The sequence below is a fragment of the Huiozyma naganishii genome, chromosome 10, assembly GCF_000348985.1.
Source record: "Huiozyma naganishii CBS 8797 chromosome 10, complete genome".
Lineage (NCBI taxonomy): Eukaryota > Fungi > Ascomycota > Saccharomycetes > Saccharomycetales > Saccharomycetaceae > Huiozyma > Huiozyma naganishii.
The window spans coordinates 299,865-318,301 of NC_035931.1; the positions used below are offsets into that span (position 1 = coordinate 299,865).

The 18,437-nt window shown below is 49.3% G+C and overlaps 12 protein-coding genes across 12 annotated transcripts; 8 read left to right on the top strand and 4 right to left on the bottom strand.

Annotated features, from left to right (window-relative positions):
* Positions 1-36: 36 nt before the first annotated feature.
* On the top strand, positions 37-903 carry KNAG0J01630 (uncharacterized protein; the record flags this gene model as incomplete). Its single annotated transcript, XM_022610166.1, has 1 exon — positions 37-903. One exon carries the CDS (start codon positions 37-39, stop codon positions 901-903), a length of 867 nt encoding a protein of 288 aa, XP_022466489.1.
* Positions 904-1,002: 99 nt separating this feature from the next.
* PPT2 (holo-[acyl-carrier-protein] synthase) lies at positions 1,003-1,455 on the top strand (the record flags this gene model as incomplete). Its single annotated transcript, XM_022610167.1, has 1 exon — positions 1,003-1,455. One exon carries the CDS (start codon positions 1,003-1,005, stop codon positions 1,453-1,455), a length of 453 nt encoding a protein of 150 aa, XP_022466490.1.
* Positions 1,456-1,515: 60 nt separating this feature from the next.
* Positions 1,516-2,385, bottom strand: ATG5 (Atg5p; the record flags this gene model as incomplete). Its single annotated transcript, XM_022610168.1, has 1 exon — positions 1,516-2,385. One exon carries the CDS (start codon positions 2,383-2,385, stop codon positions 1,516-1,518), a length of 870 nt encoding a protein of 289 aa, XP_022466491.1.
* Positions 2,386-2,509: 124 nt separating this feature from the next.
* KNAG0J01660 (uncharacterized protein) lies at positions 2,510-4,075 on the top strand (the record flags this gene model as incomplete). The annotated part of the gene is made up of 1 exon (XM_022610169.1): positions 2,510-4,075. The coding sequence occupies one exon, from the start codon at positions 2,510-2,512 to the stop codon at positions 4,073-4,075; it is 1,566 nt and encodes a 521-aa protein (XP_022466492.1).
* An 81-nt stretch (positions 4,076-4,156) lies between these two features.
* On the bottom strand, positions 4,157-7,186 carry KNAG0J01670 (non-specific serine/threonine protein kinase; the record flags this gene model as incomplete). Its single annotated transcript, XM_022610170.1, has 1 exon — positions 4,157-7,186. One exon carries the CDS (start codon positions 7,184-7,186, stop codon positions 4,157-4,159), a length of 3,030 nt encoding a protein of 1,009 aa, XP_022466493.1.
* A 229-nt stretch (positions 7,187-7,415) lies between these two features.
* On the top strand, positions 7,416-8,612 carry PRP46 (mRNA splicing protein PRP46; the record flags this gene model as incomplete). The annotated part of the gene is made up of 1 exon (XM_022610171.1): positions 7,416-8,612. One exon carries the CDS (start codon positions 7,416-7,418, stop codon positions 8,610-8,612), a length of 1,197 nt encoding a protein of 398 aa, XP_022466494.1.
* A 99-nt stretch (positions 8,613-8,711) lies between these two features.
* On the bottom strand, positions 8,712-9,803 carry RRD2 (peptidylprolyl isomerase RRD2; the record flags this gene model as incomplete). Its single annotated transcript, XM_022610172.1, has 1 exon — positions 8,712-9,803. One exon carries the CDS (start codon positions 9,801-9,803, stop codon positions 8,712-8,714), a length of 1,092 nt encoding a protein of 363 aa, XP_022466495.1.
* Positions 9,804-10,097: 294 nt separating this feature from the next.
* On the top strand, positions 10,098-12,560 carry RAD53 (serine/threonine/tyrosine protein kinase RAD53; the record flags this gene model as incomplete). Its single annotated transcript, XM_022610173.1, has 1 exon — positions 10,098-12,560. One exon carries the CDS (start codon positions 10,098-10,100, stop codon positions 12,558-12,560), a length of 2,463 nt encoding a protein of 820 aa, XP_022466496.1.
* Positions 12,561-13,007: 447 nt separating this feature from the next.
* PEP4 (proteinase A) lies at positions 13,008-14,255 on the top strand (the record flags this gene model as incomplete). The annotated part of the gene is made up of 1 exon (XM_022610175.1): positions 13,008-14,255. The coding sequence occupies one exon, from the start codon at positions 13,008-13,010 to the stop codon at positions 14,253-14,255; it is 1,248 nt and encodes a 415-aa protein (XP_022466497.1).
* Positions 14,256-14,530: 275 nt separating this feature from the next.
* On the top strand, positions 14,531-16,408 carry KIP2 (Kip2p; the record flags this gene model as incomplete). The annotated part of the gene is made up of 1 exon (XM_022610176.1): positions 14,531-16,408. The coding sequence occupies one exon, from the start codon at positions 14,531-14,533 to the stop codon at positions 16,406-16,408; it is 1,878 nt and encodes a 625-aa protein (XP_022466498.1).
* A 138-nt stretch (positions 16,409-16,546) lies between these two features.
* PRM4 (pheromone-regulated protein PRM4) lies at positions 16,547-17,137 on the top strand (the record flags this gene model as incomplete). Its single annotated transcript, XM_022610177.1, has 1 exon — positions 16,547-17,137. The coding sequence occupies one exon, from the start codon at positions 16,547-16,549 to the stop codon at positions 17,135-17,137; it is 591 nt and encodes a 196-aa protein (XP_022466499.1).
* A 48-nt stretch (positions 17,138-17,185) lies between these two features.
* On the bottom strand, positions 17,186-18,070 carry TGS1 (RNA methyltransferase; the record flags this gene model as incomplete). Its single annotated transcript, XM_022610178.1, has 1 exon — positions 17,186-18,070. The coding sequence occupies one exon, from the start codon at positions 18,068-18,070 to the stop codon at positions 17,186-17,188; it is 885 nt and encodes a 294-aa protein (XP_022466500.1).
* Between the last annotated feature and the right edge of the window lie 367 nt (positions 18,071-18,437).

The following is an 18,437-nucleotide window of genomic DNA, read 5'->3' on the forward strand; positions in this document are numbered from 1 at the left end:
GTAAGCCCAATTAACTAGATAAGCCAATGGTCTCTAATGTCTTCCTTCGCTGGTGTTCTGCACAAATACAACTTCAACAAAGTGGCCTTCGAGTTCACCCCCTCGGCGCTCCCCAATGTGCTCATTGTTGTCGGTGGGATGACCGATGGACTACTCACCGTCCCGTACGTAGCAAAATTGCCCGAGGTGATGGAGCCCCTGGGCTATTCTGTAATCAATTCTCAGCTGACTAGTAGCTTCAACGGCTGGGGGGTTGCTTCGCTAAGAACCGATGTCGAAGAGATGAAGGAGCTCGTGGACTATCTAAGATCCGAGGAAGGTGGTAGTAGGAAGAAGATTGTCATTATGGGTCACTCCACAGGTTCCCAGGATGTGATCCACTATCTGCTCACTTATGGAGATTCTGTACAAGGTGGGATTCTCCAGGCCTCTGTCTCAGACAGAGAGGCCTTTGGTACGGAAGTCCCCAAGAAGACTCTAAAAGATCTGACAGCGCGGGCCAAGAAACTGTGCGAGGCCGGTTCCAGTTCCCAATTACTGCCTGCCGAATACTCAAAGTATGTATTCGGCACGCCAATTACAGCGTACAGATGGTGTTCACTGTTCGCATTGGGGGGCGACGATGACTACTTCTCGAGCGACTTGAGCATTGAGCAGATCAAGCAAACTTTTGGTCGCATCGACAAGCCTTTCCTCATTGCTTACTCGGAGTTGGACGAGTTTGTGCCAGCTCCAGTAGACAAGGCTGGCCTGATACGTACTCGGCAAAGCCAGAGCAACCCACAGGTCTGGTCTAAGGCTTCTGGATTGATCAAGGGAGCTGGGCACAACGTTGCGCAACACTCGTCCCAGCTGTACCTGTTCGATATGATCTCACAATTCTTCCACGAATTTAATCTGTAACTTTTGGGTCCAGCGCTAGCGCACTTATATACAAGTTCTATATACTTCATCCCATCACGGGTCTCGAACACCTTCGGTATATAACTAAAGTTTCCTACGATGCTCGGTATCGGGGTCGATCTGGTGTACCTACCTCGAATAAGCAAACTGATCGCTAAATACAAGGGCTCATCCACTCTAAATGCGATATGCGGTAAGTTCATGTGTGCGCAAGAACAGGCGCACATGGGGCAGCTGCTCCTCTCTGGAGATGCCACTCGTACAGTACAGTATATGGCTGGGGTATGGGCGGCAAAGGAGGCTGTATACAAGGCGCTCAGTTGTTTTGTCCCATCGAATGCGCTACCGCCGGCACAGACGGTATATTCGCAATTGATGCACAAGCACAATGTGGGCAAGTGCCCAACATTGTCGACGCTAGAATCGTTTCCACAATTGTATCCACAACATGAACAGTTCTACAGCAAATATATTCTCCCGAGTCGAATGCTTCTGTCTATTTCACATGACGGGGATTATCTAATAGCGTATACAACGGTCTCGAAGAAGTAAGCACCTTGCTATAGATTGAGATACATTGTAGGACAATATAATATTATATATTCAGCACGATCACAATATAGTCACTACAACTACGTGCAAAAACCCGTCAAAACTCTTCATGGGAGGATACAGTCGTTCCAACTGTTCATCGGCGTCTATAATTATACCTTGACAGATCAAAGTAGTCGATGACGATAGCTGTCCCTTTTCAGCAAGTAGTTGTGGTAACGTGGTGGCCACCGCGTCTAATAAACTCGTCTTCTTACCTGATGAGTTTTCACACTCCGCCCGAGGCTGGTGTATTCGTGAAGGATCATTTATATCGTGTAACTGTAACGGTATCATCCTTGGTTTTGTTGGTACAATCTTTGCAGATACGTATTCAAAATCATTTGAGTCACCATTCCTCACGCTATCCCAAAACTTCTTGGAATCATTGCGAGACAACGACATCATCTGCTTTGAGGTCCCGTTCAGTATGAAACAGGCCTGTTTCCAGCGATGCATCCAATATGATTCGATCTGGTTAGGCTGCCTAATGAGTGGGATCACTCCAGCAGGAAGTGTGGGTCCGTAATTTAGCTTTATGCGCCATACGGTTATTGCGTCTACCGAGCTCGCCATTTTAAGGAACTCATCGCGCTGTAATATAGCATCATAGCGTACCAAATCGTACTGTACCCCGACCGGTTGAAACCAGGGAAGAACAGTACTGTCACATTCAAGCCAGCAATGGTTCAGTATATCGGCGAGATTGCCTACCATATACCTTTGCAGTTGATTCAACAATCGGGGGAGGCACTCTACAATGTAACTGTCTCTTCGGATTCTAAAGTTTAGAGAACCAGTCTCTGCGGGGACTCCCGGGATAAACAGTTTCTGGTCAACAGTCAGTGTGACATTGATCGTCCCCCCCCATACAAGCTCTCGTATGCTCATGGCGGTATCTCATTCTGAGAGTTTAGCCCATTTTAAAGGTTTCAGGTGCTAATTATATGACGTTTTTAACGCTTACACTTTCACTTATCAAATGACTTGTGGGTGGGTACACAGCGATAAAAGGATGGAGCTAGCGAAGAATGACTTAACGGTCAGCGTAAGTTGCTTGTGGCAAGTCGATGAAGGTGAGGAGTCTCTTTTACTTTTTGACTTACCCTCAAAGAACCACCTACTGTTTGGGTTGTTTGTCCTAGACAAGTATTCGGATGATACTGGTCGAAAATTAGACAGAGCGGAGATTATCCTGAATAATGTGATACAAGAATACACTGCCAACTATGCTTGGACGGAGTTTTCTGGCGTTCAACTTAGAAGAGAAAACTTTCAGGGAACTAACTTTATCTTTGGTCAGGTATGCGTCGAAGATAACGCGGAACAGGAGGAAAAATTAGTGGTTACCATATTGAGACGAGCATCAAAGCTGCTCGGTCCTCAGGTGTTCATAAAAGTTTCTGATACTGAGTGTGACTTTTTGCTTCTTGCCTGCCATGAAGAGCTGCCCAAGAGTCTTCAATTTCCAGTAGCCAATAATAGACTATGGCTGCACGAGGGGCAGTTTAAATTTATCCCACCTGACACTGAAAACTCGAACAAAGGATTGGAACCAGAAGAAGCATTGAATTTTCTGATCAACGAATACTTCAAGTGTACCACCGTACCAGCCGTTAAAAATAAACTGGATGCATTGTTCCCCATGGACAAGAAACCAGCTGAATTTTATTTGAATGATTTCGTACAGCTATCAGTTGATTTTACTGACCGGAAAGTCTACGAGATATTAAGCCATAATCCAACAGTGATCAACTACGTCCTCAAGAATATTCCAAGCATAAGTGATAGAATAGATACATCTTCTTTGCAGAGTGAACAAAAGGTGAATACATACCCTCTAAAACTCCTGATAGGTAGAAACCACATACCGCTGTTGTCTCTCTACTTGCAGATCAAGAACTTGAAAAGCGATCCAAGCAAAGCATTACTTGCAACTGCTTTTTGTATTCAAACAAGTCTAAGAGACTTGCTACTTCAAGAGAGCTTACAGCTAAGGAATAAAACGGATGGGAGGGAAGTGAGAACTGTAAGTCCAAATATAATGGAACAACTTGTCTTTGAAGAAGCAGATATATTGAAACATGTTGAACTGGAAAGAGGAGTCGAACCGAATGAACAATTGATGGATATGTTCACAAACTTTTTTAATGAAGAACCTCATAATCAAAAAGGTTCAAAAAAAGTAGATCTAGAAGACGATGATGCTTCTGGAGACGAAGATACCGATGCAAGGAATTATCTGGCTCGAGAAAACTCCACAATAAATGAGGATGACTTTTTTGAGTTCTTTCTAAAAGAAGCGTTGAAGATGAAGCAGGACGATGTTGACAAATTAAGAACCGAAGGGGTTGAGCCAAATAACAAAAACCCAGAAACAAATTATGAAGAAGACAAACAAGATGACAATGAAGATACACAAGCCCTTGAACAGTTAGAGGCAATATTACATCGAGATGATTCCACTGAAGGACCGCAAGCGCTTTTAAATCTCTTCAAGTCCCTAGAATTAGACGGCATGCAAAATGGACCATTCGAATCACTATTACAAAACCTTTCAAATGAGCCTGATTTGAAGTAACAAAAAAATAGACTTTCCATGCATTATAGTATAAATATACGATTTATAGAGTAACATTATATGACTCAATTCTCCAGAGTATCATTCGCCTTCTGAGAAATTGTCCTCTAAATCTGCACTAAGTACAGACTCGTCGTTACCTTCGTCACCATCTTCAATTTCATCCTCGTTGTCATTGTCTGCATCTCCATCATCATCGGCCACATCATCGACCGCAATTTTTATCGGATCGTGACCCTGTTTGTCAGAACCCAGTGACTTCGGGTCATCATTGAACGCGGGCCACGGTACCCCTTCACTGACAGTTCGTATTCTTAACAAAGTAGTATCAGGATTATTGGCCTTCCGAGACATGCTTGATATTTTTGCGTATGTTTCACTATCGCTATAACTTAAGCCATTGGAGTTTTCATGCTCAGGGAAGATTGGCTCTTCATCCTCAATTTCTTCCGACACGCCACCCTTATCGACCGAGTCTTCCTCTGACCCCTCCATAATAATTGTATTATTATTCAATGCAGTATCTGAAATATGCTTCCTAAATTTCGGGCGAATGAACTTGGAAGTAGTCAACTTGTTCGTTCCAAGATCCCTGTCTATTTCACCGTCAGTTACATCAGTACAGGACGAGGACTCCTCTTCCTTGATAACGCTGTTTAATTGGTCTTTCGCACTCTTCAAAAATGGAGATTTACGGGCTCTTCCCCGCCTACCAATGTTATTCCTCCGTATCACCGAGTATCCATTTTTAGCAGACCACGTTCTTTGAGATCCACCTATTCTGGGTAAAACTGAGTCATTCATTATTGGTGCCGAGCGATTGGTACCCATATTTTTGTTAGATCCATTGGAGTTCGATCGCAGATTGCCAATAACCTGTGGTGTGGCAGTAGTAATGTCATAGAAGGAGTCTGCCCGAGAGCTTCTGTCAGAAGCGCTTGAATTCTCCGACCTCATGCTCATATTCCTTCTAATAAAGCGCGTTTTGCTTTTGCTAACAACGGGATGCAATTTATCCGAGCCCACAGTCATTGAGGAATGCTGCGAAGCGCCCCCTGTTGATGTAGTGTGGGATACAGATGGCCTTGTCAACTCCGATTTGGATCTCTGGAAGAATGACGTCGCACCATCTGTCGAATAATCCGAGGTGTAGGTTTCGTTGGATATTTGGGAGATACTAGACAACGGCCTCGAATTCAGTTGCAATAGGGACGTTTTCCGGCCCTCGTTGGAGGGTTGCGGCGACTCACCTGATTGGCTATAATCGTTAATACTCGGTGATATTTTGTCTGATGTGTCACTAGACACTGTTGATTTAAATCTCTTTATCTGAGGTTGCTCGACCTCTCGCTTACCCTTCTCTCGCTGTGATCGATTTTGTTTGTTTACAGCAGCCTTCACTGGGGTAGAATGAGCAACCAACGGTCGTAAATTATCATGATTCCCTGTGAATCCGGCCGTATGATCATTACCCTTCCTCTTGTTGAGTCGTTTCTGTTCGTTATTTACTTTGTTCGGAGGTTCGCTGATCTCGGAACGTTCTGGGGAATGCTCGGACTGATGACTTGTTATGGAGCGGCCACTATGCTGTAAGAATTCAGAATGTTTTTTAATTTTGAAGAAATCTGAGACCTTTTTGAATATGTTGACCTTCTTGCCGTTTCCCGTTGTCACTGCCGTATCCTTCGATCCTAATGTGGCTGTCGAACTTGTACGTGGTGGGGCCGTAATAGATTTTGAAGTGTTCCTCTCAGACGAATCCCTTTCCGGGGGATTTTGTTGAAATGTCTCCTCATGAGATTTCCTGGACCCAAGAGCGACCAACGATAGGCTTGCGTCTGTTGTCATATTAATCATTTTCCCAAAGGGGTACCCCTTGGTAACTTCCCAAGGGGATCTCAGTAAACCGTCATCTTGAGGCCTTAATTGGTCGCTTGTCGTTGAAATCGAGTTGCTTATAACTTTCTTACCGACAGACAATATGGACTTGCTCCTGCGCAACTGTTTCCTCTTTTGATACTTCTTCTCCTTCTCCAGAAGGAGGCACCACAGGCCCGCGAGGGAGTCGCATTTCTTCTTTATTACGGACTGCTTGATCGACTGTGTGTCAAACCCACATCTGTTGAGTCTCTTCAAAACGCGTCTTTCGAGTTTCGAATGGAAATTTGTAGCTCCTTTCCTCTGTCTTGCTATTAGATTGTCAGTCTGTGTCAATACAGTCGTCCCATACGGTTGCAGGAACTCGTGCTGCAGTATTTCCCGGACGGACGGTCTCAAGTTGCTATCCTTTTGGAGCAATTTCCTCACCAGATCCTCGCCCTCAGCGGTCATAAACTTGCTGTTGTACTCCGGTTCCTCATTGATAATCTTCCATTTGGTCTTGGCTTCGTCGTCCTCATCGAAGGGCATACTCCCGGACAACATTGTGTACAGAATCACACCAAGAGACCATATATCTATCTTGAATCCGTCGTAGGGCTTCCGCTCGGTCAATTCGGGTGCCATATAAACGGTGGTCCCACAGATCGTCTCAAGATTAACCTTTTCCATACATTCCCGCGTGAACCCGAAGTCAGTCAGTTTTGCGTTCCCATCTTTATCTAACAGGATATTCTCCAGTTTTAGGTCTCTGTGGACACAGTTCAAAGAGTGTGCGTAGTAAACTGCTCCGACAATCTGCGAGAACAGCTGGATACACTCCTCTGCGGGGATCCGCTTCATCTGCAATACATGGTCGTACAACTCCCTCCCGGGGCAGTACTCCAATGCCATCCACACTTTCGACTCGGTCACAATTATCTCGTACAATTTTGTAATGTAGTGGTATTCGAACTGTCTGTGGTAGAACACTTCACGCACGATATTTGGGTCGTTCTTCACACTGCTTTTGATGACCACTTTCCTGTGCGTCGGCCTGTGCATCGCCAGGTACACTTTCCCAAAGGACCCCTCGCCTATCTGTTCGAGGATCTTGTAGTTCCCAACCACTGTCAAATCGGAGGAGCAGAACTCGCTATACAGTTTGTTGTAAGACGACCCAATGATCGCCTTCACATTGTTCGCCTCAAGCGTCCTCATTGTAGCTGAACCACAGGGAACATTACTGCCCATAACAACTAGTACTCAAATACCAATCCCCCGACCTCACTGCGGATCCAACACGTCGTCGTAGTGGCACCGTTCCACCTTATTCAAGTGGTCCCACAGGGTCCCTCTTTGGAAGATCTTTGGAATTTCGAGACAAGTGAAATATTTCAATTGCGATGGTTCCTCGAACTGTGATGTCTGAAGGTCATCGGACGGTTGCTGTTGCGTTGAAGGTGGGCGGACGAGTGGTGGCATGAACTCTGCGGACGATCTGTACCGGGAGCTGCGATGGAATAACCAGTTCCAAGTTATGGGCACGTTGCCGCGAAACCTGCAGCAAGTGATAGACGAGCGGACACGCGGTTCCGGGGCTGGGACAACGGTTGTTGCGTACGATGGTAGGTCTGGCGAGGAGGGACAGGCTGCTGTGCAGCGGTACCAGCAGCTTGTTGCGCAGAAACCGCAGTGGCATGCGCCCTGGAGGCTGAGCAAAGTGATCAATGGGCATCTTGGGTGGGTCCGGTGCGTGGCCGTCGAGCCCGTGGACAACGAGTGGTTTGTCACTGGGTCGAACGATACGACGCTGAAAGTGTGGGACCTGGCCTCTGGGAAGTTGAAGCTGACTCTTTCGGGCCACACGATGGGCGTCAGGGACGTGGCTGTGTCCGAGAGGCACCCGTATATGTTCAGTGCCTCAGAGGACAAGCTGGTGAAATGCTGGGACTTGGAGAAGAACACCGCCATTAGGGACTACTATGGCCACCTGTCCGGTGTCCACACCGTGGATATTCACCCGACATTGGACCTCATTGCCACTGGTGGCAGGGACGCCGTGGTGAAACTGTGGGACATACGTACGCGGAAGGCTGTGAAGACGCTCGTGGGTCACAAAGCGCCCATCACCAAAGTGAAGTGTACCCCAGTGGACCCTCAAGTCGTGAGCAGCTCCACGGACACGACGGTGCGGTTGTGGGACATAGTCGCTGGTAAATCGATGAAAGTGCTCACACACCACAAAAGGGCCGTGAGGTCAATTGCATTGCACCCGGGCGAGTTCTCACTAGCGTCCGCGTGCACAGACGACGTGCGGTCCTGGAGACTGCCGGAGGGGTCGCTGCTAACGAACTTCCAGTCGCAGTCGACTGGTGTGATCAACACGCTTTCGATCAACGACGATAACGTCATGTTCGCTGGCGGGGATAACGGGGTCCTGTCCTTCTACGAATACAAGTCTGGCCATTTGTACCAGCAGACATCGACGCAAGAGGTTAGAGGGTCCCTGGAGAGTGAACGTGGCGTGCTCACGAGCACGTTCGATGCCACAGGGCTGAGGTTGATCACGGGTGAGGTGGACAAGAGCATAAAGATTTGGAGACATGTGGAGGACGCAACAGAGGAAAACCAGCCAGGGTTACCGTGGAATCCAAACCTGTCCGGACAGAGATTTTGAGAGGGGACCTGTACGTACCTTATATACCCAGAATGTGTGAGTGTAGACCAATGTATCATTATTATTATAGTAAGTTGTTGCCGCTAATAGAGGGCGGAATTAATCGAAGGGCAATGGCTTGTGGCGGTTCGTCTGACGATTGGATTCCGTTGCCGCGATGGCACTTGGGATCTTGATCCCACAGCAGTCCCCCCAGGTAGCGTGCCCCATATGTGGTTCCAGAGTGGAACATCCGTCATCGTCACGGTCGACGTTGTCCGGTGCGGATACTCCCTCAGGGCACAGTAGGAAATCGCTAAAGTAGAAGTGTTGCATAATGGGTAGCTTGCTGAGAACCTCTGCCTGGTACATCTTGACCATCCCTTCAGCGACTTTGGACCATTTCTTTACGCCGCTGATGTCGTCCAACATGGGCGAGTGCCACCGCAGAGTGGCAGTGGTCTTCACTGAATTGATGAAGTGTATGCAACCAAAATACAGGTACTTGTCCGCAAACAGCTCGACAACCTCCTCATTGTGAATGGACAGTGGTTTCAAATGCTTGTGCGTGGACAACTGGAAGGCGCCGAAAAGGAACGGTAGGAAATGGTAGTCGTCCAGCCCCCATACCCCATGGGACCCGGCAGGTTCCAGCCAGTATTCTGTCTCAAGCACCCGCATGATCTTCAAGTACTCGATAAACGGTTTCAAGACGAGGTTCGCCCTGTCTGTGCCACCAAGATCGAACACTTTGTAAGCTGTCAAACCGTACAGAAAGCACATAAAGTTCAGTTCGTGGCCCGAACCATAATCTATCCTCCGTTTATCGCCCCAGGACTCCTCAAGATACGTCTGCAACTGACGAACTTGATTTTGTGTGAGTTGTGGAAACGCTCCTGTGATCAAACTGGCTGACTCTGCACGCAACTCATCGTAGAAGTCCCTGAACTCCACTTTCCCAAACCTAGACGCCGGTGCGTCCTTCTTCGCCACCGGGTGCCGTTCAATAACACCGCGCACTTGCTGCAACAAACCCATGAGCGCTTCCACACTAGCAGAGATGGGAAGATCGTACTGCTCGTTCTCGCGCCCGCGCACCGCATCGGCCAATTGCTCTATAAAATGCACCAAGTGCGCCCGCGTCTCGCTACTTTCCCACAGATCCAAGTCTCGCTTCATCAGTAGCCGCTTACATGGCATCGCATCGCTCATCTCGACCCCGTTGGACACCTGATAACACTCTTCAGGTACACGATGTCGTGCCATGAGAGGCACACCCTTTTGATTGCCTTGAAATTTCTCGAGAATTCGACATCTCTCAAGGAACGCGTGCCATAACGAAGCCAGAAGGACGTTAAAGTTGGGACTCTCGAGGCTGTTGCTGCTGATTTACGGGTTCAATTGCACTACGGTACGGTAGCATACGCGCGGTTGTGTGTGTGCAGAGCTGCTGAGGAATTTTAAAGCGATACACTAAGCAAGAGACACATAGATCATTTTAGCAAGATGGAGGCGATGGATGGGACGCAGCCCACGCAGCAGTCAACGCAGATGACGCAGAAGTTCCTGGTGGATAAGTTCACACAGGAGAAGATCAGCGAGCGCATTGTGGTGCGGATTATCTGCACTTCTGGGCAGAACAAGATCCGGGACCTTGAGGCGGACCCGCAGAAGGTGTTGCGGACGACGTCGTCGATCAAGAAAGTATGGACCTTTGGGAGGAACAGCGCCACGTCGGACTACCATCTGGGGAACATTGGGCGACTGTCCAACCAACACTTCCAAATCCTGCTCGGAGAGGACGGGAATCTGCTTCTGCGAGACACGTCTACGAACGGGACCTGGTTGAACGGGGTGCGGCTGGAGAAGGGGTTGAACCAAGTACTATCCCAGGGGGATGAGATCCGCGTTGGGCTGGGTGTGGCAGCGGACACTGTCTCGTTGGTTGTGTTCATTAACGATCGGTTCAAACAGACACTGGAGAGGCTTGCACACGAGAAGGAGTCGGAGTCCACGCGGGATCATCATGACACTGGGCCGGGGACACCAGATGGCACCCTGACGCGAACTCTGCCACAATCCGAGGAGCACAGCATTTTGAGGGACTACTTTATACAGGACGAGGTCGTAGGTCAAGGTGCGTTTGCGACTGTGAAGAAGGCAATCGAGACGGCGACTGGGCGGACGTACGCGGTAAAGATCATAAACAAGCGGAAAGTAATGGGGAACCTGGATGGTGTCACGCGGGAATTGACCGTCTTACAGAAACTGGACCACCCGAGCATCGTGACGCTGAAGGGATTCTACGAGGACAAGGACAATTACTACATGGTGATGGAATTTGTGTCTGGAGGGGATCTCATGGATTTCGTTGCTGCACATGGACCAGTCGGTGAGGACGCCGGAAGGGAGATCACACGGCAGATCTTGGAAGCCGTGAAGTACATACACTCCGTTGGAATCAGCCACCGAGATTTGAAACCGGACAACATACTCATTAAGCAGGACGATCCAGTCCTTGTGAAGATCACGGATTTTGGGTTGGCCAAGATGCAAGAGCACGGTGCGTTTATGAACACGTTCTGCGGGACGCTTGCGTACGTGGCGCCCGAGGTGGTCAACGGTAGACAGCAAACGAGTGAGCCCGCTGTGCCGAAAGGCGAACGCAGCCATTACTCGTCGCTCGTGGACATGTGGTCGATGGGGTGTCTAGTTTATGTGATTCTGACAGGTCACTTGCCATTCAGTGGGAGTACACCGCAGCAATTGTACGAACAGATCGGGAAGGCGTCGTACCACGAGGTGCCCCTGAAGGACTGCCGTATATCTGACCAGGCGCGTGATTTTATAGACTGTCTGCTGCAAGTGGACCCAAACAACAGACTCTCTGCTGCAAGAGCGTTGGAACATCCATGGATCCAGATGGCGTACCTGGGTTCGCCCTTCGATGGTGCATCACCTCCAATGGTGATGGAACCGGAATCGTCGTTACCGTCACAAGTATCGCTAATGGAGTCCACGGAAAACCAGTCGCAGTTACAGAAGCTGGATGAGGAGAAGTACGAGGCGGTGAAGGCCGAGCGGGACGCACAGTTTGAGCAACTTCTGGCGATGTCGAGAAGCCGACAGGACAACGGTACCAAGCAACCTTTCAAGAAACCACTGGGTGCTCCTGAACGGTTCACGAGGGACGCATTCATCTCGCAGCAGTATACCCGCGAACGACCGGCCCCACAGGCTCGTCAGAGAGGGTACGGCACTCAACCGACGAAACCGGCCGCTACTGGCACTAACACGGGGAGGTTTTTGACGCTGGTGCCCACATCTTTGAGTTACGCGCAGGAGAAGATCGCTGTGACACAGGGTCTTTCGACTTTCTTCATTGGAAGGTCGCACCACTGCAACTACGTACTGAACAACCCGCTGCTGTCCCGGGTGCACTGTTTCCTATTGAAGAAGCGGCACCCTGTCGGTGGGAGCATCAACGAGGCTCCCGCAGCCGGTCTAGAGGACCTATGGTACTGCCACGTCGGGAGCAACCCGTGCCATCTGAACGGCGCCAAGATCGGCCCAGGACAGAAATGCCTGCTGTACGACGGGGACGTCTTAAAGATCCTGAACGACGAGCAGTCAAAGTTACAAGGCCGGCTCTTCGAGATCCGAGTGCAGATTGACGACCCAACGGGGCTGTACAACGACGGCCAGGCGAGCGTGGGCGACTCACAGCGTCGTCCACGGGAAGTGACCCCACAGACAGCAGAGGAGCGCGGTCTCGTCACGCGGCTGAACCGCATGATGGCTACAGCAAACGCAAACCCGCGCAGTGTGCCACGGGAACACCACTACGAATCCACCAGCGACGACCCCGAGCAGAGAAACTCTATTCCGACCTCGCCGCCGCTAAAACGGGCCAAACTGAACCCAACGACGCGCACCTCGAGCAACCTGCAGTTCGCCTCTTCGGGGTGACCCAATGCCCGAAGACCGATGCCCTGGACACGACCCCCAGGGTCCCCAGGGTCCACCACCGCCAGGGTCCGACCGCCTCTGCCCCGCACATCACGTCACACGGCACCAAGCACGTGACCCGCCCCTCCCAGGTAAAAAGAAAAGAAAACGAGAAAAAAGGGAAACGGTTTTTGGTATAAAAGGAACAGAAAAACGGAGCTTTGGAGGGGGTGTCTGGTCTCTTCAGTTTGCGGGTTTGTTTCGCAACAGAGCAGATAAGAACTGTATCTCTGCTGTTGGTGTGTATATACAGATTGCACGGAGAAAAAAATTGATACACTATTACCTTTGGTGATAGATATATTATATATAGAAGTCTGTGAGAGAAAAAACCTTTCCCCTATCGCTCACTTATAAGGGATTCTTGGTGCTGCTATTTTACTAGAGAGATTTGTTTTCCTTTTGATTATGCAGATACAACACCTCTTGCCGCTAGCGGTGCTGCTGTTGGGCGGGACCACTTCTGTGGCGGATGCTAAGGTGCACAAGGCGAAGCTGTTCAAGCGGGAGATTACCGAGGAGATGGAGGCGATTCCCTTCGAGCAGCACGTGCAGCATTTGGGACAGAAGTACCTGAACCAGTACGAAAAGGCTTTCCCCGAGGTGAGCTTTTCGAAACACCATCCGTTCTTTAAGGGTTCTGCGCAGGACTCGTTCGAGGTTGCCAAGGGCCACGAGGTGCCCCTGTCGAACTACTTGAACGCGCAGTACTACACTGACATCACTCTGGGGACTCCGCCTCAGCAGTTCAAGGTTATTTTGGACACCGGGTCCTCGAACCTGTGGGTGCCCAGCAGCGAGTGTGGTTCACTGGCGTGCTTTCTTCACGAGAAATACGACCATTCCGCCTCTTCGTCGTACAAGGCTAACGGTACGGACTTCTCCATCCAGTACGGGTCTGGGTCCCTAGAGGGGTACATTTCCCAGGATACTTTGTCTATTGGGGACCTGACCATCCCGAAGCAGGACTTCGCGGAGGCCACTAGCGAACCAGGGCTGGCGTTCGCCTTTGGGAAGTTCGACGGGATCTTGGGGCTTGCCTACGACACTATCAGTGTCGACAAAGTCGTCCCACCTTTCTACAACGCTCTAGAACAGGACTTGCTCGACGAGGCGAAGTTCGCCTTCTACCTGGGTGACACCAACAAGGACGCAGAGGACGGCGGCGAGGCCATCTTTGGCGGTGTTGACAAGAGCAAGTACACAGGAGACGTCACATGGCTGCCAGTTCGCCGGAAGGCCTACTGGGAGGTTAAGCTAGAGGGGCTCGGTTTGGGAGACGAGTACGCCGAGTTGGAGTCCCACGGGGCTGCCATTGACACGGGTACCTCCTTGATTACTTTGCCCTCGGGACTAGCAGAGATCATCAACTCTGAAATAGGTGCTAAGAAGGGCTGGACTGGTCAGTACACTCTGGAATGTAACACAAGAGACCAACTGCCCGACTTGACCTTCAACTTCAACGGGTACAACTTCACCATCGGGCCATACGACTACACGCTAGAGGTCTCCGGGTCCTGCATCTCCGCAATCACCCCAATGGACTTCCCAGAACCCGTCGGCCCACTCGCCATCGTCGGTGACGCATTTTTGAGAAAGTACTACTCCATCTACGACCTGGAACACAACGCTGTCGGTCTGGCAAAGGCCGTGTAAACGACACGCTTCTTCCATTTTTTTCTTTCTACGTCTATATCTATCCTCTACACTAGCTAACTATACCACTCTTACTTGTACAGCGAGTCGAAGAGTCCCCAATCGACGTCTCATCGCTCACTTTATTGCGCTATGTCTCAATCGGGAAACTGTCAACATCGAAGTTCTTGAAACTTTGATGTTACACGATCTTACACAACACAGACAGACATCGTGCTGTGAGAGCTGGTCAATTGGTGCCGTGACAGCCACACCCCTGGGGAACGACCACTGCAATGATGATGCCACCAAAGAGCACACCAAGCCCGCACGTCAGGAGACAGTCGGCAAAGGGGACGCTCATATCCACGCCGAAATCGAAGAGCGCACCGCTCTCGCCCCTGCTGTCCTCCAGAAGTTCCCTGCGGAGGACCCCCTCCCAGGAGCGATCTCGCGCCCCGTCAACGGTGTCCAGTGGGAGTAGTAACAACTCATCAACGCAATTCTCAATATCGAAAAGACGGGCATTCCTAAGCTCACCGGCAGCCACGGCCACGAGGACCAACAGGGCAACAATCACGGTCGCTGTGCGGATCAAACCAACGGCGCCGAACGTGGACCCGCAATGGCACGCGCTGGGTCCACGGTGCATTGCACACTGGGACCAGGGGGATTTCCAATTCGATCATGTGTTTGGACCAACGGCGACGAACGAGGACTTGTTCGCTGAGCTCGGTGGGGGGTTAGTCGAGAAACTGTTTGACGGGTGCAACGCAACGCTGCTCGCGTACGGGACCACAGGGTCAGGGAAGACATACACTATGGTGGGTCACAACGACGGGATAGTGAAGATGTGCGGGGATTGTGTGTTCACGAGGATGCTCAACGCGGCGGACGAGAGACAGGTAAAGAGATCTGTCACTGTGTCGTACTTGGAGATATACAACGAGAAGATATGCGACCTGCTGAACTCGAACTGCAGGAACGAGGAACTCAAAGTTAGAGACGACCCGGTGCTCGGCGTGAAAGTCCATGGAGTCTTGGAACAGAAATGTGACACGGCAGAGGAGTTGATGAAGTGGGTCTCCGTGGGGGAAGCTGTAAGGAAGACGGGGAAGACAGATTACAACATGCGGAGTTCACGGTCGCACGCAATCATCCAGGTGAAACTCATAACGACCAATCTGTTGAACGGTACCACTCATTTCAACACGCTGTCCCTGTGTGATCTGGCAGGATCCGAAAAGGCCTCCGAACAATTGGAGAGGAGGAAAGAGGGCTCATTTATTAACAAGTCGTTGCTCGCGTTGGGGACAGTAATCTCCAAACTGAGTGCAGAGTCAAACGCGCACGACTCGTCGAGACCGTCGAGCGGATCCTTGAACAATAGCCATATCCCTTACAGGGATTCCAAACTGACAAGACTGTTGCAGCCGGCACTGTGTAACGACAGCGTTGTCACTGCGATATGTACCATTGACCCAACAAAGGAGGCAATGACGGAGACAGTGAACACTCTGAGGTTTGCATCGCGAGCGAAAAACGTCTCCTTGAACGTCTCACGCAAGTCAATCTCGTACAGACCAGATAGTCAAGACGCGGAGAAGGATAAAAGAGTAAGAAGCTTGACCAAGCTGGTAGAGGAGCAGGATCTTATAATATCAAATTTGAAGAAGCAACAACAGCACGCGGGGTCCGCTCTGCAGAGACCAAATTCCCGCACGGCACTACTTGAAGCTGAGAATAGGGTTCTTAGAGACAAGCTGCAGCACTGCGAAAGACTACTGGATAACGATAGCGTCGAGTTACAGGACTCGCAGATTATGGAGATCGTTGATTTCTTGCCTCCAGAGGTTGGCGTACTTTTGGAGACGAAGTTCCAAAGCCTGGAGTCAGAAAACCGACAGTATAGAAACTACACAAAACAATTAGAGGCTAAAATAGCTTCTGGCGGGGACAACTCAGATACACCGGCAGCTCTCACTCTCCAAACGAATTTGGCGGAGAGAGAGAGCAAGATTCATGAACTGTTACAAATGCTCGACCGTAAAGACAAAATGATAGACGCATTGCAGAGTTCGAAACGACTCCGCAACAGGGCATTGAGACCAATAGCGGACAACAGCATCGGCACTGAAACGACCACTGTTCCAATCAAGAAACAACTTTTGTAGTGTTCTAACGTGTAAACTTCTAGTACAAACAGTATCAACTCTTTTTGATTCCGCCTTTTTTATTCCTTTCTTTGTGATAAGTGGAACGAGGGCGGCTAAATCGTCCAATGACTGCATCTTACCACAGACCAGCCGCAAATGTTTCCAGAGTTCAAGGGTAAGTTTAAACAGCACCTTGTGCTGAGTCTGCTTTTTGTGGTTTCTGTACCTTGGGCTCTACCGGAGGGGAACACCAGCGTTTATATTACCGGCACAGGTGGAACACTGGCTTTGGACAACGTTTCTTTACAATTTCAACAGGATCCCTTAGAGGACGAGTTGTATTTTACGCGTGAGATTATCAGATTGCGGGATGGCATGTTCCCATTTCTTGATCTTTTCGCGGTGACACCCATAGTTTTGCTGGTCGATTCAACAGATCCGAGGGCAGTAGATTTGGAGAAGACGTTCATGCAAGAATACGAGGTGTCTCCTCCACTCACGGTTGTGAATTTAAATAGCTACCCGGAGTCTCGAGAGTTGCGCCTCTTTTTACAATTGTACTATACACAGGATATCATGGACAGGTCCCTCGCGTACCTCTTTATCAACAACCATCCCTCTGTTGGATTTGTAATGTTTGAGTCGTACCTTTCCCTCGCTCAATTTCGAAAGTTGAGAAAGGCAAAGGGGGTTTATTCTGAGGGGAGGGTTGTTATCAACAAGATAGCGCTACCGTCCAATTTCTGAGGACCGCCAGCTCATCCCCTTTATATATTATGTATTGTACAATCTGAGCTAGCCATTGATATCGTATAGCTCTGAAGTGTTTCCCGCAGGTTGTGTCACCGATTTCGGTTCGTCACTTGGCTCCTCATCCGATGATGCAGTGTTATAGTTTAAGAATGGTGCCCCCCACATGCACATTATCCCCTTCAAATATCCGTTATCCTTCACGTACAGCACTTTACATTTGGCAAGCGGACCGAAGACGGATCTCGTAGAGCTTGCAATTTGTTGAAGATTAGAGTTCCTGGGGAGGAACAGAATTATATTTTGTGTGAACTTGGCAAAACTTCGAAGCAGGTACGTGATTCCACCAGGCTGCAAGGATTTTTCCAAGTCGTATTTATCGGCATGCAAGTACTCGGGCCCGCCCCAAGGTGGAGATGAGAAGATACAATCGACTGTGACATCTTTACCAAGCGAGATATCGCTGTTCCAAGGTCCATATTTTAACCACACGGATTTTTCGACGTTGTATGCACGACAGTTCATCACGCAGCAGTACAGGTGTGACAGATCGTTGTCTACCCCTATTACTCTGGGAAACAGCTGGGCAAACTGGATTGTATTCCCACCACCACCGCAACAGACATCCAGTATGCATCGGGCATCGGGCAGGCACGACTTGGCGAATTGCGCTACAAACTTCGAAATGGATTCCGGAGTGACACTGAACCACAGAGCCTCTGTCAGGTGTATGTTGTTCTCGTGTATTTTGGAGAAGATCCTAACCCTATTCTTCCAGTATTTGAACAGTTTCGGGTTTTTGAGTTTACGATTCGAGATGACTTTGAACGTCTCGTTTTCCAAATCCGGTTTTAGCCGTTGGAATCTCTTGGGCGATCTTTTTTTCAAGGAACGCTCAAAATGAGCCGCGTGTATCACTTTTTTACCCATCCTTAATTCCCCCGTGCACACACACACACTCAGACAACTACACAAAAGTAATATCAACTGCCAGCATGCACCCTTCAAAAAGAACTGTTCAACCATCGCAAAATCGCAATTTCTGAAAATTTTCAGAAATTGTAAAAAGTGGAATTTGAGATGCTGCACTTTGCCCGATCGGGGAATGCTGGTTCTGTCGGATCAGGACCTAAAGAGATCGGGAAGTGGCAGTTTAGTTTATGCTGAATTCCCACGGTGCTAGGGATTAATACGTTTGCTGGGTTTTTCCACTTGGTTGCCCTCAAGAATATATATATAAGAGGATTATGGCTTTTTTCTACAACTACTGTAGGAGATTCGGGAAAATGTTTCTACA